Source organism: Babylonia areolata, chromosome 1 (assembly GCF_041734735.1).
Source record: "Babylonia areolata isolate BAREFJ2019XMU chromosome 1, ASM4173473v1, whole genome shotgun sequence".
NCBI classification, from domain to species: Eukaryota; Metazoa; Mollusca; class Gastropoda; order Neogastropoda; family Buccinidae; genus Babylonia; species Babylonia areolata.
Genome location: NC_134876.1, coordinates 4,758,261 through 4,775,152, shown reverse-complemented (window position 1 = coordinate 4,775,152; position 16,892 = coordinate 4,758,261). Strand labels below are relative to the sequence as shown.

The 16,892-nt window shown below is 42.1% G+C and overlaps 1 protein-coding gene across 2 annotated transcripts in view; it reads right to left on the bottom strand.

Moving 5' to 3' along the window:
* Nucleotides 1-16,892, bottom strand: part of LOC143298968 (myosin-IIIb-like) — a 131,649-nt gene that overhangs the window by 76,047 nt on the left and 38,710 nt on the right. For both annotated transcript variants that reach the window (XM_076612059.1, XM_076612139.1), the window contains exons 10-19: nt 15,394-15,552; nt 12,527-12,643; nt 11,218-11,322; nt 9,286-9,369; nt 8,780-8,933; nt 7,895-7,946; nt 7,086-7,184; nt 4,120-4,231; nt 2,332-2,458; nt 1,046-1,262 (exon numbers count right to left, since the gene is read on the bottom strand). In XM_076612059.1, coding sequence (XP_076468174.1) covers nt 1,046-1,262; nt 2,332-2,458; nt 4,120-4,231; nt 7,086-7,184; nt 7,895-7,946; nt 8,780-8,933; nt 9,286-9,369; nt 11,218-11,322; nt 12,527-12,643; nt 15,394-15,552 — 1,226 coding nt within the window. The remainder of the gene's footprint in view (nt 1-1,045; nt 1,263-2,331; nt 2,459-4,119; nt 4,232-7,085; nt 7,185-7,894; nt 7,947-8,779; nt 8,934-9,285; nt 9,370-11,217; nt 11,323-12,526; nt 12,644-15,393; nt 15,553-16,892) is intronic.

Here is a 16,892-nt window from a genome sequence, read left to right as displayed (position 1 = left end):
CAGGACCAAAAAAAATGTAATAATAATAATAAAGCCCAGATGAGTCACTCTATACCCTGTTGACGATGGGTTTGTAACAATGACTAAACAGGACCTCCTCCCCCCCCTCCCCCGCCCAAAAATAAAGCCCAGCAACTCACTGTTTGATACCAGTACGACTGGGCTTGAGGAGGGTCTATACCCTGCTGATGATGGGTTAATACAATGACTACTAAACAGGACCACCCCCCCCCCCCCCCAACCCTCCCACCACCACTCCCCAAAATAAAGCCCAGCAACTCACTCTCTGATACCACCATGACTGGTTTGAGGAGGGTGGATACCCTGCTGACGATGGGGTTATAACAATAAGGAGGGTGTGCAGGCCCGCTTTCGTCCGATTTTTGTTGGGGTTCCCTGGCTATTTTTAGCGAGAACCGTGTGTGCATGTGCATTTCCTTTTCCGGTTTTTTTCCAAGTCACCGAAAAGATAAAATGTGGTTGTGGAAATCTCTGTTCTGACAAAAGGCCAGTGACTCACTCTTTGATGCAAGCATGACTGAGCAGATATCCATCCTGTTGACGATGGGTTTATGACAATTATAAGGAGGAAGGTGGCAGAATGGTTAAGACGCTCAGCTGCCAGTACAGAGAGTCCGTGAGGGTGTGAGTTCAAATCCCGCTCTCACCCTTTCTCCCAAGTTTGACTGGAAAATCAAACTGAGTGTCTAGTTTTTCAGATGAGACGATAAACCGAGGTCCCGTGTGCAGCAAGCATTTGGTGCACTGAAATAGAACCCATGGCAATGAGACTTGTCCTCTGGCAAAATTATGTAAAAAGAAATCCACTCTGATAGATACACAAACACATAAAAATGCACTCAAGCCCTGACAAGTGTGATGGATTATGCTGCTGTGTGGCATCTGCCTAGCAGATGTGGTATAGCGTATATGGATCTGTCCGAAAGCTGCCACACGTCCTTGAGAGACTGAAACTGAAACTTGTAACAATGACTAAACAGGACCCCCCCCCCCCCCCCCCCTCCAAAAAAGCCCAGCGACTCACTCTTTGATGCCGGCACGACTGGGCTTGAGGAGAGCGGATATCCTGTTGACAATCCAGGAGAAGAGGCGACCATAGAGCGCCTTGGACATAGCGTCGCGAGCGTCCATGGCCTCCTGCACGCTGTTGGCGCGCACGATTACCTCCCCCTTAGCCACCATCCCCGTGGTGGTCAGGCACTCCTGGAGGTCCTTCGCGTCCAGGCCCAGCAAGTCTGACACTGTGGACAGCAGGGGAAAAAAAGGTGTGGTGCGGGGTGTGGTGTTGTGTGGTGGGGTGTGGTGTGGTGTTGTGGGGTGTGGTGTGGTGTGGTGTGGTGGGGTGTGGTAGGGTGTGATGTGTTGTGGTATTATATTATATAGTGTGGTGTGATGTGGTGTGGTGTGGTGGGGTGGGGTGGGGTGGGGTGGGGTGGGTTGTGGTGGGGTGGGATAGGGTGTGATGTGTTGTGGTATTATATCATATAGTGTGGTGTGGTGTGGTGTGGTGTGGTGGGGTGGGGTGGGGTGGGGTGGGGTGTTGTGTGGTGGGGCGGGGTAGGGTGTGATGTGTTGTGGTATTATATCATATAGTGTGGTGTGATGTGGTGTGGTGTGGTGTGGTGTGGTGTTTGTGGTGTTATGCTGTCTTGTCTAGTGTGGTGTGGTGTGGTGTGGTGTGATGTTGTGTGGTGTGGCGTGGTGTGGTGTGGTGTGGTGTGGTGTGATGTTGTGTGGTGTGGTGTGGTGTGATGTGGTGTGGTGTGATGTAATGTGGTGTGGTGTGGTGTGGTGTGGTGTGGTGTGGTGTGGTGTGGTGTGATGTGGTGTGGTGTGATGTGGTGTGGTGTGGTGTGGTGTGGTGTGGTGTGGTGTTTGTGGTGTTATGCTGTCTTGTCTAGTGTTGTGCTGTGTGGTGTGGTGTGGTGTTACGTTGATTTGTGTGGTGTGGTGTGGTGCGGTGCGGTGTGGTGTGGTGTTTGTGGTGTTATGCTGTCTTGTCTAGTGTTGTGCTGTGTGGTGTGGTGTCGTGTTAAGTTGTCCTGCACCGCTGAATAACAAAACTGGCAGATATCCTGATGACGATGTTCAATTTTCATCCCTTTCTGTTGGTTTGTTTTCATTAAATGCATTAAGCTCTTTGCCGAATGGCACTGGTCAAAGCTTTTATCAAAATTGAAAGACTATTCCAAACCTTGAAGAGCAAAACATATTTGTCCAAGATTTTTCCAGCCCTGGAAATTGTCTCTCATTTTTCCCAACAAAGTCTTCCCTGACTCTGCAGGAACCATGGCAGTCATTGACAGTTACCTATCTTCAGGATGTCCGTGTTTGCCACGGTGCAGGAGTCACCGCCATGATGGTTGTCCGTCTCCACGAAATCCACGTTGCCTGTGTGCAGTATGGCCACCAGCACACAGTACACTGCCTTCACCTCCTAGAAACACACACACACAGAGCTTTCAGTTTCGCTTCACCCATTCCATTCCAAGTAAAACTAAGCAATCTCATTGCTCCAGACCACTTTCACTTTCGCTTCACCCATTCCATTCCAAGTAAAAACTAAGCAATCTCACTGCTCCAGACCACTTTCACTTTCGCTTCACCCATTCCATTCCAAGTAAAACTAAGCAATCTCATTGCTCCAGACCACTTTCACTTTCGCTTCACCCATTCCATTCCAAGTAAAACTAAGCAATCTCATTGCTCCAGACCACTTTCACTTTCGCTTCACCCATTCCATTCCAAGTAAAACTAAGTAATCACATTGCTCCAGACCACTTTCACTTTTGCCTTCACCCATTCCATTCCAAGTAAAACTAAGTAATCTCATTGCTCCAGACCACTTTCACTTCACCCATTCCATTCCAAGTAAAAACTAAGCAATCTCACTGCTCCAGACCACTTTCACTTTCGCTTCACCCATTCCATTCCAAGTAAAACTAAGCAATCTCATTGCTCCAGACCACTTTCACTTTCACTTCACCCATTCCATTCCAAGTAAAACTAAGCAATCTCATTGCTCCAGACCACTTTCACTTTCTTTTTTTTTCTTTTTTTTTTTTTAGTGACCCACAGTTTTTGTTTTCTATATTTTGATACTGATGATGGGGGTGATGAAGATGCTGCTATGGGGGTCCAATCAGGTTTAGGACTACCTGCCAAGGCTGTACTGTCCTGATGATATCCCTGCATCAACCAGGATGAGAGATAACAAACACCTGCAGTGTTGGTCACGATATTTGAGATACACTCCCAAAGATGCATCCGTGAAGCAGATGACCCTTGACTGTATGCTCCCAATCTTCCCGTTGGACCCAACAGCACACTCAGCTCTGGATAGTAGCTGAGCATGGGCCAAAAAAAAAGACCATCTCTAAGGATGGGGATCAAACCTGCATCATCCCGGTCATCAGTCCAGGATGCTAACCACTTCAGCAAGGCAGTTGTTGATCAGTTTCACCTTCACTTCATCCATTTCGTCCCAAGTAAACCAATGTAATCTCACTCAATAGTAATTATCCAGCGGCAAAGGCTCAAAGAGGGTTAAGCCGGAAAAATAATGTGTATGATTTTGTTTCTATTCAGTGTGCATGAGGTAAAGTGATTACTGAAGCAAGTGCCAAGTGTAAATTCAACATTTTTTTCTAGTTGAACAGCAAGTAATATTCTTCAGACATGGGCAAATAATAATCCTCATCCCAGATTCTAGTTGTCTGTAGAAGATGCAAATTTTAACGCCACTTACTGATCAATCTGAATCGAAATTCTTTCACACTCAATTCTGTCATTAAAGTGGAGAGTCATTCTCAGTGCTACATGAAGAAAAAGAAAAGCAAGAAAATAAAATTAGAATAAAACAATGCTGATTCTCTCACGTACGTTTCAAAGCATCACAAATGTTCCAGTCACTTTTCTTCTTCTTCTTCTGCGTTCATGGGCTGCAACTCCCATGTTCACTCGTATGTATACGAGTGGGACTTTACGTGTATGATCGTTTTTACCCCGCCATGTAAGCAGCCATACTCTGTTTTCGGGGGTGTTCCAGTCACTTTTCACACACACCCCATCACTCATGGTCATCGCACCACACTGTACCTCTGGCTGAAATCCAATGATGTCAAAGCAGTGCTGTATAGCCTTGAACTTGACCCGGTTGATGGAGATGGAGGCTGTGTCTGGGGGCTGACTTGTGTACTCCTGGATGTACCTGCACGTAAGCAGCACCAGTGATGCAACACATTATTATGGGGAGTGGTGGCCCAGTGGTAACGTGTCTGTCTAGGAAGTGAGTGCAGAGGATCAAATCTCACACTTGTCAAATTTTTCTCCCCACCACTAGACCTTGAGTGGGGGTCTTGACATTTGGATAAATAAACTTAAGTCCCTTATGTAGCATGTAATTAGTATGGACTTATGTAGCATGTAATTAGTATTCATCATTTGGATAAACTTAAGTCCCTTATGTAGCATGTAATTTGTTTGCATCATTTAGATCAATAAACTTAAGTCCCTTATGTAATTTGTATGCATCATTTGGATCAATAAACTTAAGTCCCTTATGTAATTTGTATGCATCATTTGGATCAATAAACTTAAGTCCCTTATGAAGCATGTAACTTGTATGTATCATTTGGATCAATAAACTTAAGTCCCTTGTGTAATTTGTATGCATCATTTGGATCAATAAACTTAAGTCCCTTATGTAATTTGTATGCATCATTTGGATCAATAAACTTAAGTCCCTTATGTAATTTGTATGCATCATTTGGATCAATAAACTTAAGTCCCTTATGAAGCATGTAATTTGTATGCATCATTTGGATCAATAAACTTAAGTCCCTTATGTAATTTGTATGCATCATTTGGATCAATAAGCTTAAGTCCCTTATGTAATTTGTATGCATCATTTGGATCAATAAACTTAAGTCCCTTATGTAATTTGTATGCATCATTTGGATCAATAAACTTAAGTCCCTTATGTAACATGTAATTTGTATGCATCATTTGGATCAATAAACTTAAGTCCCTTATGTAATTTGTATGCATCATTTGGATCAATAAACTTAAGTCCCTTATGAAGCATGTAATCAATATGCATGAAAGAACCTACAGCAATAGAAGAGTTGTCCCTGGCAAACTTCTGTAGAAAAAGGAAGAGCACAGGAACAGGAGTCATAATGGCTACCGGAAAAAGAGGGCGCTAGCCAGCGGGACAAAGGGGAGGTTACCTACTTCCAGGAGGTTATCGGCCGTAGTACTTTCATTTTCTCCTCATAGGCGGATAGTAGTTTGCACAGGACAGGAATGTCAGACCCCTGCCGGAGTCTGCACTAGTTGGGTCACGGTTAAGTATGTGTGATTAAAATCCACTTTAATAGGAAAAGAAATACACTTCCAGGCAGAAAAATGAAGGAAAAAGAAAAGGGCGGCTGGGGGGAGGAAGCACTGCACTGCAGTGATGCGTTTTCCCTCAGAACAACAGCCCCAAATTTCATGCAGAGAAATCTATCATGACAAAGAGTAATACAATACAATTACTCTTTGTCATAATAGATTTCTCTGTGTGAAATTTGGGGCTGCTGTTCCAAGGGAAAAAAATGATGCAAGTCCCCAACAGCCGCCACCATCCCCTGTCCACACTGCGTCAGAACCTTCCGGGCACGGATTGGCCTGACCAGTCATCTGCGCACCCACAGAGCCCAACCCACCCACCCCCAGGATGACTAGATGGTCCTCGTCGATCCCGACGGACGAACCACACTATACAATATTGTCATCAGCATTACTGCTAACAATTATATACCGCCTATCCTAGGTCAAAGGCAAAGTTGAAAGCGCTTTTACAAACATGGAGTCATTTGCACTACAGGCTGCCTACCTCGGCCTTTAGCCACACACCAGTGGTTTCCTGTGTCATTCAGTCAGAAGGCATTGGTAGGTGTGCATACACACACACATGTATATTAAGAGTCGATTTTACTATGAAGTTTGGCCAGGAACAATGCTTTTTGTTACACTTCTTTCACATGCGTTAAATGCATTCTACACACTGGACTTTGGATTATGAATGATTAGCACCCAGACCAACACTCAAGATCTATTGGTGGAGGAGAAATTTAAGGTGAGTGTGGGATTTGAAACCGTATCCTCAAATTTTCTTGCTTCCTAGATACACATATCACCACTAAACCAACACTCCACCAGAATATCATATAGACTGTTCAGTAATTAAAACAAGAAACAACATTTTGTGTATATGCACATTCAGAAGATATAATGTGCACCTTCAAGATTCTGTAATCCATATCAGTGTTCACTGGATTATGGAATCAAGGACATAACAACCATGCCCAACACTGAAAACATAGTATGGATGCCTATATGGCAAAATGAAAATGGTCCTGCATGTAAAAGCCCACTTGTACATAGGTGTGGAGATGGGAGTTGCAGTCCACAAATACAGAAGAAGACAAAAAAGTGAAACTATCAATTTGAATGAGAGTCAGGAATTACTTTGATGCCTTAACATTCATTTTATAATTTAATTCCAAAACTTTTACAATAATATCATTATAGACAGATTTCAGTTAACTGTTTTCAAATATTTAAGATTTAGTGAAAAACTGCTAGCGCAATACTAAAAATAAACATTTCCATCAATCTGTAATTGTCTGTAATCATACTATTAGTTACAGATATTTTTGCTACTGTTTGTGTGTCATTGTTGTTTCTTCGGATTTGATTTTCAATTTTATGCGTTTTCATTTTTGGTGAAATAAACACACGTTTCTCTTTCTTTTTTTTTTCTTTTCTTTTTTTTTTTTTACAAATAATTATTTTTACGTTATTTAGACATAATTAGTGTTGAAGTTATAAACTCACATACATGGAGTCATAAACAGGTATGTTGATGTAAAACATATACTTACATAGACACCTAGGGGGGGGGGGGGAGAAACCACACCCAACAACAAGCAAAACAGAGAAAAGAAACATAACAGAAAGACCGTAATAAATGTTACAGAAAAGATACAAACAACAGACCCTCTGCCTTTAGTTACCTGTAGGTGGTGTTCTGTTTCAGGTGAAAGTCCTGTTCATGCTCATGGGAGAACAGCCCGTCATGAACGTAGTAAAATATGTGAAAGTTCTGCTCTCCCCTGCACACAGACAAACACATACACGAACCCATGCACACACACACACACACACACATACATATACACAGACAAACACATACACGCACACACACACACACACACACACACACAAACACACACATGCACACACACACATACACAGACACACACACAAGCACACACACACACACACACACACAAGCATACACACACACACACACACACAAGCATACACACACACACACTACTTTCAACATACTTCAGGCATTTTTTTTTTTAATTAGATACAGCCAAAAGAGTAAATTCATCAATCTAGAATTAAAAACCAATTCCAATCTTAAGAATACAGTGCATAACAATATTGTCACTACCATCACTAACATCATCAATAATTACCATATCACTATCGTTTTCAATGATAAATACCTGCATTCTAATATTATTCAAAGCCCATACAACGATGACTTATATCTTGAAGCTTTGAAACCTTTGATGATTTCACCAACAGAAAGGAAAACATGAGGGTAACATTCACAACCACACCATCTCACTCCATTCACATTCACACACATGATTTGTTTAATTTTCCACAATGGGTTTTTCATGTGAATACTTCTAATTCTGCAAATCATATTTCATATTTTAAAAAACTACAGTAATTATTTGATAAATGATTTAAACTACATTAAGCATATTCCATTCATAAACAAGACACAAAAAGTCCTACTCACACAGCCTGGTATATGACTCTGGACTTCTCCAAAAGGTACTCGGTGATCTTGGCTGAAATAGACAGAAAAAACATATGTATGCATCTTAACATATATGAAAAAACCCCACATATGTATGCATCTTAACATATATGTATCTAACTACAGACAGTTTTAAAAGCTGAACAAAGAAGACACAGCAATTACCGTTAGAAACGATCATGTCTCTTCCCTGATCACAATCTTATTTCAACATCAAATTCATACAATCAGCCAATTTTAATTTTAAATAAGTGATAAAACTCTGCTAAAACAAAAAAACATGTATGTCCAAAAACTTCCTGATGAACATATAACACACACACATGTTGATCATACAGAACAGATACAGACGTGCACATATACAAATCATTCCCAAAACACAATGAAAGACGGATACACCATGAGAAACGCCCAATAACAGTCATTAAATCATCCATTCAGCAAGTAATAGCAGATGGGCGCAACAGCCCAGTGGTTAATAGATGGACTTTCAATCTGATGGTCCTGGGTTCGAATCCTGGTCAAGGTACCTGGTGGGTTAAGGGTGGACATGTTCCTTATCTCCCAGGTCAATGGATGTGCAGACCTGCTGGTGCCTGGACACCCGTTCATGTGCATACGCATGCAGAAGATTAAATGCAGACATTAAAAATCCCACAACCCATGTCAGCATTTGGTGGGTTATGGAAACAAGGAAACTGGGTGTACACAACCACAAAATTGGAGTACAGCTGCCAATATGGCAGGGAAAAAATGATCATGCATGTAAAAGCTCACTCGTACATATCAATCAACACAACAAACAGAAGAAGAAGAAGGAGTAAATAATTTTTTTCTGTCTCTTTTCTCCCCCCTCCACCTCACCTCCCACCACAGTGCCTGACTGTGAGGTAAAGAACATCTCCAGGTATTTGCCAAAGCGTGAGGAGTTGTCGTTGATGACGGTCTTGGCGTTGCCGAAGGCTTCCATCAGAGGGTTCACCTGCAGGATCCTTTCCTCAAGGCGTCGATTTTCTGCCTGGTGAAAAGAACAGCAAAGCATCTCCAGTGACAAGGAGTGTGGGATTTACTCACTGTTAAAAGCACATGCATGCATTGCGGGTGTGCACGCTCACACGGATGCACACATGCACACACAGACACGCAGAGACACAAACACACACACACAGACACACATACACCATACTCAAACATACACACACACATTTTCACACACAAACACACACACACACACACAGAGGCACACAGGCACACACACACATGCACATACACACATTCACAACACAACACAACACATTATAACACAACAGAACACACACACACCACACCACACCACACCACACACACACACACACACACACACACCTCACCTTTCCAAGCTGTGTAAGCTGTTGGACAAGAAGGTTGGCACTCTCTGTTTTCCCTGCCCCTGATTCACCACTGATGACTATACACTGCATCCAGACAGAATAACAAACAATTCCATCATTTTACAAACACAGGCATACACACACACACTGAGAGAGGAAGACAGGGAGGAAAACAGAAACAAAAACGATGGACTGACAACACTGCAGAATACATGGGGAAAAATACTATTTGCAGAGACCCAGGCTTTGACACACAACCGATGGGTGCCATAGCCGAATGGTTAAAGCGTTGGACTTTCGATCTGAGGGTCCCGGGTTCGAATCACGGTGACGGCGCCTGGTGGGTAAAGGGTGGAGATTTTTACGATCTCCCAGGTCAACATATGTGCAGACCTGCCAGTGCCTGAACCCCCTTCGTGTGTATACGCAAGCATAAGATCAAATACGCACGTTAAAGATCCTGTAATCCATGTCAGCGTTCGGTGGGTTATGGAAACAAGAACATACCCAGCATGCACACCCCCGAAAGCGGAGTATGGCTGCCTACATGGCATACATACACGTAAAAAGCCCACTCGCGTATATACGAGTAAACGTGGGAGTTGAAGCCCACGAACGCAGAAGAAGAAGACACACAACCGACAGACCTGGAAGAATCTGGTGAACAGTTCTGTGTGGTGCCCCAATGACTCTTCACACAACTTAGGGAGAAGAAGGAGGAGAAGCAGAATGTATGTCATTCTAGGTAACGTTGTGGCCGCAGTCTAAATAGGAAATGTTCTATCTAAAATTACGTTTAAATAACATACTTACCATGACCCAACTAGTGCAGACTCCGGCAGGGGACTGACATTCCTGTCCTGTGCAAACTACTATCCGCCTATGCGGAGAAAATGAAAGCAACTACGGCCGATAACCTCCCGGAAGTAGGTAACCTCCCCTCTGTCCTGCTAGCTAGCGCCCTCTTTTTCCGGCAGCCATCTCGACACCTGTTCCTGTGCACTGCATACGGCTAAGTTTTTTCGTATTTTCTATCTGTCTATCGATTCTTTAGTGTCCTTGTTGTTTGTCTTATTATGCCTTCAAACAGGTTGCATGATTATGTAGCTCGACTGGGCGATCGGGCTAAAATTAAGGCGCGATCGCAATCGATTTGCGGACACTCTAAATAATCAATTTAAGTATATCAATCTGTAAACAAATAGTGGGAAAAGAGAGGGGGAGGAGGGGGGGGGAGAGAGAGATGAGGATGGTGCAGAGTACAGAGAGAAGAAGATAGTCATGAAAACAAAGAAGCTAACTGCATACAAAGGAGAGGAAGGAGTAAACTCTTTCGTGATTTTTTTTTTAAACAATGTTTGTGGAGTTAAGGCATTTTAAAAAAAACAAATTCTGTGTACTTTTTGTACAGCTAGAATAATTGCTAAACCTTGCAATATCCTGCTTCAGTTATTCATGTTATTCATGCCAAAGTTATATGTCAAACAACTGAAACTCTTACTCATAAAAGCATCCCATAAAAGCATAATCAAAAAGAATAAATAATGATGAGAAGCAATGCAGCAGAAGCTTTTTAAGTCCAAGGATACTGATAGCCTACAGATTCAATGACACAAAATACTGAACCACAACTACATACTAAATGCAGACCAAATGTGCTCCACACCGTTTTCTTATACACTGTGACAATGTATGCTTAACTTCCATGGGAGAGACAACCATATTTAATTACAGAAAAATAATGCAGTATCCTTTTTTTTTCTTTTTGATCCCCTACTTTAAAAAAAAGTGTATATATTGGACACGCATAGCATTTTATCCAGAAAACTTATGTATGTGCTTTACAAATACATAACTTTCTCCATAACACATTGCTACAAATACACACCAAATAATCTCTTTTTTCACATTCAGTCAGTCACAGCCACTAACCTGATTATGCTGATTGTGCATCATGCTTTGGTAGGACTGGTCAGCCACAGCGAAGATGTGTGGAGGGTTGTCTGCCTTGGCTGCATGCATGTACTTCCGAGAGTACTGAGGAGAAACAGCAATGGCCATTTAACACACATAGTGGAGTGATGGCCTAGAGGTAATGCATCCGCCTAGGAAGCGAGAGAATCTGAGCGCGCTGGTTCGAATCACGGCTCAGCCGCCGATATTTTCTCCCCCTCCACTAGACCTGGAGTGGTGGTCTGGACGCTAGTCATTCGGATGAGACAATAAACTGAGGTCCCGTGTGCAGCATGCACCTAGCGCACGTAAAAGAACCCACGGCAACAAAAGGGTTGTTCCTGGCAAAATTATGTAGAAAAATCCACTTCGATAGGAAAAACAAATAAAACTGCAAGCAGGAAAAAATACAAAAAAAATGGGTGGCGCTGTAGTGTAGCGACGCGCTCTCCCTGGGGAGAGCAGCCCGAATTTCACACAGAGAAATCTGTTGTGATAAAAAGAAATACAAATACAAACACCTTGCAGAAATCTTACATGGAAAACAGCCTTGCAACCCTCATACATGAAACAGATCTACAAAAGTCATATATTAAAAAATACAAAAAATCTCATACATGGCACAATCTTTCAATTTCTGATGCATGAAATAGACTTACAATTATCATACATGAAAGAGCCTTACAAATGATCACACTTCAAACAGCAGTTAGAAGCAAATCACTTCTGCCCCAATCATCTTCCTGTACCACAATCCTAAGCACTTACTTAAGCTCCAGGTTTATCACACATCACTGAAATCCATAATTCATCACTCAAATGAAAGAAAAAGAAATCAAACATGAACACAAAGGCACACAGGTCAAGCAATTTCTTCTTGGCGATATCATCAGCTAGTGTAAATTAACTTAAAAACATGCAGTAACAAACTAAGAAACTTGCTTTGGTGTAATGTGAAACTTGTCTGTGCTCATATTCAAATAAACAAAAATCATGTGCCGAGTTCATCTCCTGAATCTCTCTCTCTCTCCATATATATATATGATTTTTTTTTCTCTCTTTTTTTTTTTTTTTTGGAGGGGGGTACCAGGAGAGGCATGGGAGCTTGCAGCTTATCCTTTTACCCTCATTTGAAATCGAGTTCTCTCTCTCTCTCTCTCTCTCTCTCTCCCCTATTCAGCTTACTGGCAATATACTTATACTTGCCAAAAAATGAATAAATGAATAAACGCAACAACATCAAAAAAAAAAAAAAAAAAAAAATCCAGCATTTTGTAATAAAACTCACCTCTTCAGTGTAAATCGTCAGGGGTGTGAAGGGGTTAACTGCCAGCAGAATGTCCCCAATGTAAGTGTAGATGATGTCATCTTCATAGCGGGCCAACAGCTGGTTCACAATCACCTCCTGGAAATAACGATAAATATGATAATAATAATAATACATATATTAATAACGATAAATATGATGACAATAATAATAATAATACATTTCTTAATAATGATAAATATGATGATAATAATAATAATACATTTCTTCTGGTGTGGTTGTTCATTGTATCTTTCATACCCTGAAATTTGGTGAACAGATCCAATTAAAGTTCACACACACACACACACACACACACACACAAACACACACACACACACACACACATACACACACACACACACACACACATATATATATATATATATATATATATATATATATATATATATATATATATGCAGAGAAAGAGAGAGAGACTCAGAGAAAGAGAGAGAGAGAGAGAGCTCAGTGGGTTTTTTTTTTCCAGGTTTTTTATTTTTCATCCAGGTTAAAATTGTTTTATTTGAAGTGATCTGTTATACTTTGTTTTGTGTTTGGGAGAAAAAAAAAAGAACCAGAGTGCTAAAACATGTCCGGAAACAGATCAAAATACTTTCACACCCAACTTTTTCACACGCATGCATAACTCTGTGACAAAGGGATGGAATGATCCAAAGCCTGGTGGGTGAAGGGTGGAGATTTTTACGATCTCCCAGGTCAACATATGTGCAGACCTTCTAGTGCCTGAACCCCCTTCGTGTGTATACGCAAGCAGAAGATCAAATACGCACGTTAAAGATCCTGTAATTCATGTCAGCGTTCGGTGGGTTATGGAAACAAGAACATACCCAGCATGCACACCCCCGAAAACGGAGTATGGCTGCCTACATGGCGGGGTAAAAACGGTCATACACGTAAAAGCCCACTCGTGTGCATACGAGTGAACGTGGGAGTTGCAGCCCACGAACGCAGAAGAAGAAGGAGAAGAATGATCCAAAGCGAAACGATAACAAAGAAAAAGTGATTTATCTTAAGATACCAAATTCCAAAGAAAGCAGAAAACATTAAAAAGAAGTGCTTTATCTACAAATCCAAAAAAGTAGATAACATATAAAAATGATTATCAAAATTCAAAGAAAACATGATAACATATAAAACTGATTTATCTAAATTTCAAAGAAGGTTGAACATATTCAAAAGTTAATTTATCTCTAGCAAATCCCAAAGAACGCCAATTAAATATAGATAGACAAACATACATACAAACATACATACATAGACTGATTGATAATGATTAACAGACAAACAGATAGGCAGAATAAAATAACCATGTGAGAAAGAAAGAAAGAAGTAATTGACTGTTTAATGATCTATCTCTAAAAAAAAATCTAAAGAAAGCTGATAATATATAAAAGTTTTTTTTTTTTCTGTAATGTAAAAGATCCCATAGCCACAAAAAGGTTGTCCCTAGCAGAATTCTGCAGATAAAAACTTTTGATAAAAATACCAACACATTTGTTGACACAAAATACGGTGGTGCTGCACTGCACTGCCTAATTTTCACTAAAAGAAATATGTTTGACAAAAAATACGATAATACAATAAAGTACAACACAATACAATACATACAGTACAATCCAATCCAATCCAACCCAATCCAAATACAATGCAATGCAGTGCAATACAATACAAATACCATTCGATATGACAGAATACAAATATGATGTGATACAATACAGATGGATACAATAAGGACCATTGATAACTTTGACAGCAAATTGCACTGGCTGCTGCAAGTTTGCTTAGGATTGGGGGAAATTGGAGCGAAAACCAGATTCCTTGTTTGGGTTTTGCTATTGTTCCAATGTTTTGTTAGTGTGTTACGTACAACTAAGTATCTCAGAGGACTGAAAACATAGCACAGTCATCATGATAAGTGGCAGTCTGCGCAGAAAAAGGGGAGTAATCTTATTGATCTGACGTACTGTATGTATTTATAGGGCAATGTACTGTACTTATGTATCGGGCAATCCGCTTTTGCATGTGTGTGTGTGTGTGTGTGTGTGTGTGAGAGAGAGAGAGAGAGAGTGTGAATCTGTGCGTGTGTGTGAATCTGTATGTGTGTGCATGTAAGTGTATGTGAGTGAGAGAGTGACAGGGAGACAGAGAGACTGACTGAGGCAGAAACAAAGAGACAGATTGCATGTCCATACACAATGTCAGTCAGATTTATAAAAAAAAAAGAAAAAAAAAGTAAGCCAAGACAAAATGGGAAGGAATCCTATCAGGGAATCATAATATGCTTATGATGTGTGTGTGTGTGTGTGTGTGTGTGCAATGTATCCATAAATGAGTACACATCATCCAGAACCCTCACCCACCCTCCTTCCCACCTAATCCACAAATCTCATCCCCCCCACCCCCGCCCCTACCCCCGCACCCTCCCACTTTCATTCCCACTGTCTTTCTCCTGCCTCTGATCTCATCCAAAGCCACACCCCCTACACTCCCTCCCCTTCCACCGTCTCCCATCTTATTCACTTCATCCTGACCCCTCCACCCAACCACACCTCATCCAGAAACACACACACACACACACACACACACAAATACACATGCACAAACACTCTCCATCCCACTCTCCCGCCTCCCCCCCGCACCCCCTACACACACACCCATGCCCCTCCCTCTCCCTCACCTCATCCAAAACCACCAGAGAGGCCAGGCCATCGACTAACAAACACACACACACACACACACACACACACGCATGCACTCCCCCCCCCCCTTCGCCCACCCTCCCCCCACACACACCTACCCCCTGCACCCCAACCCATCTCCCTCACCTCATCCAAAACCTCCAGAGCGGCCAGGTCATCGACGAGAGGCGTGTTGTCCTTGCGTGACTTGCAGCCGGACTTGAGCTGGCCATGCTTGGTGGTCACGTCTGGGGCGTGGATTGTGTGCTCCATCTGGGACGTCAGGGACTTCAGCTCCTGTCGCAGCTGTGGCGGCAACGACAACAACAACAACAGTATGAAATATGTATGAAGTAAGGAACAGAGGTAAAGGCCAAAAAAAAAAAAGGAATGAAATGAGAGAAGTATAAAAGATAGGAGAAATGGAGGGGGAGGGAATGGGAAGGAACGCTGGAAGAAGGAAGAAAGGATGGGGAAGGGAAGGAAGGAAAGAAGGAATGGACAGAAAGGAAAAAAAACAAGGAAAGAAAGGAGACAAGTATGAAAGATAGGAGGAATGGAGGGGGGGAGGGATGGGAAGAAGGGAAGGAACGCTGGAAGAAGGAAGAAAGGATGGGGAAGGAAAGGAAGGAACTGAAAAAGGAAGGAAAGAAGTAAGAGAGGGAATGGAAAGAAGTAACAGAGGGAAAGGGATAGAAAAAAAACCCCCAAAAAACAAGGAAAGTAAGGAGAGATGGATGAGGGGGAATGAGGAAAAAATGGGAAGGAAGGTTAGAAAGAAGAAAGGGTGGAAGGACGGGAAAGGAAAAAAAAACAAGGAAAGAAAGGAGACAAGTATAAAAGATAGGAGGAATGGGGTGGGTGGGGGTGGGGGATGGGAAGAAGGGAAGGAAGGTTGGAAGAAGGAAGAAAGGGTGGAAGAAAGGATTGGGAAGGGAAGGAAGGAAAGAAGGAACGGACAGAAAGGAAAAAAAAACAAGGAAAGAAAGGAGACAAGTATGAAAGATAGGAGGAATGGGGGGCGGAGGGGGGGGGGGGGGGGATGGGAAGAAGGGAAGGAACACTGGAAGAAGGAAGAAAGGATGGAGAAGGGAAGGAACTGAGAAAGGAAGGAAAGAAGTAAGAGAGGGAATGGAAAGAAGTAACAGAGGGAAAGGGATAGAAAAAAACCACAAAAAAACAAGGAAAGTAAGGAGAGATGGATGAGGGGGAATGAGGAAAAAATGGGAAGGAAGGTTAGAAAGAAGAAAGGGTGGAAGGACGGGAAAGAAAAAAAAACAAGGAAAGAAAGGAGACAAGTATAAAAGATAGGAGGAATGGGGGGGTGGGGGGGGATGGAAGAAGGGAAGGAACTGAGAAAGGAAGGAAAGAAGTAACAGAGGGAAAGGAAAAAAAAACCCAAAGAAAGTAAGGAGAGATGGATGAGGGGGAATGAGGAAAAAATGGGAAGGAAGGTTAGAAGGAAGAAAGGGTGGAAGGAAGGATGGGGAAGGGAAGGAGGGAGGTGAGAAAGGAAGGAAGGAAGGAAGAAAAGAGGGAAGAGAATAAAGGACAGAAGGAAGGAAGGACAGGAAAGAAAGAAGAAAGGAAGGTAGCAAGAATGGAGAGGAGGAAGAAAGAATGGAAGGAAGGAGAGAAGGATGAAA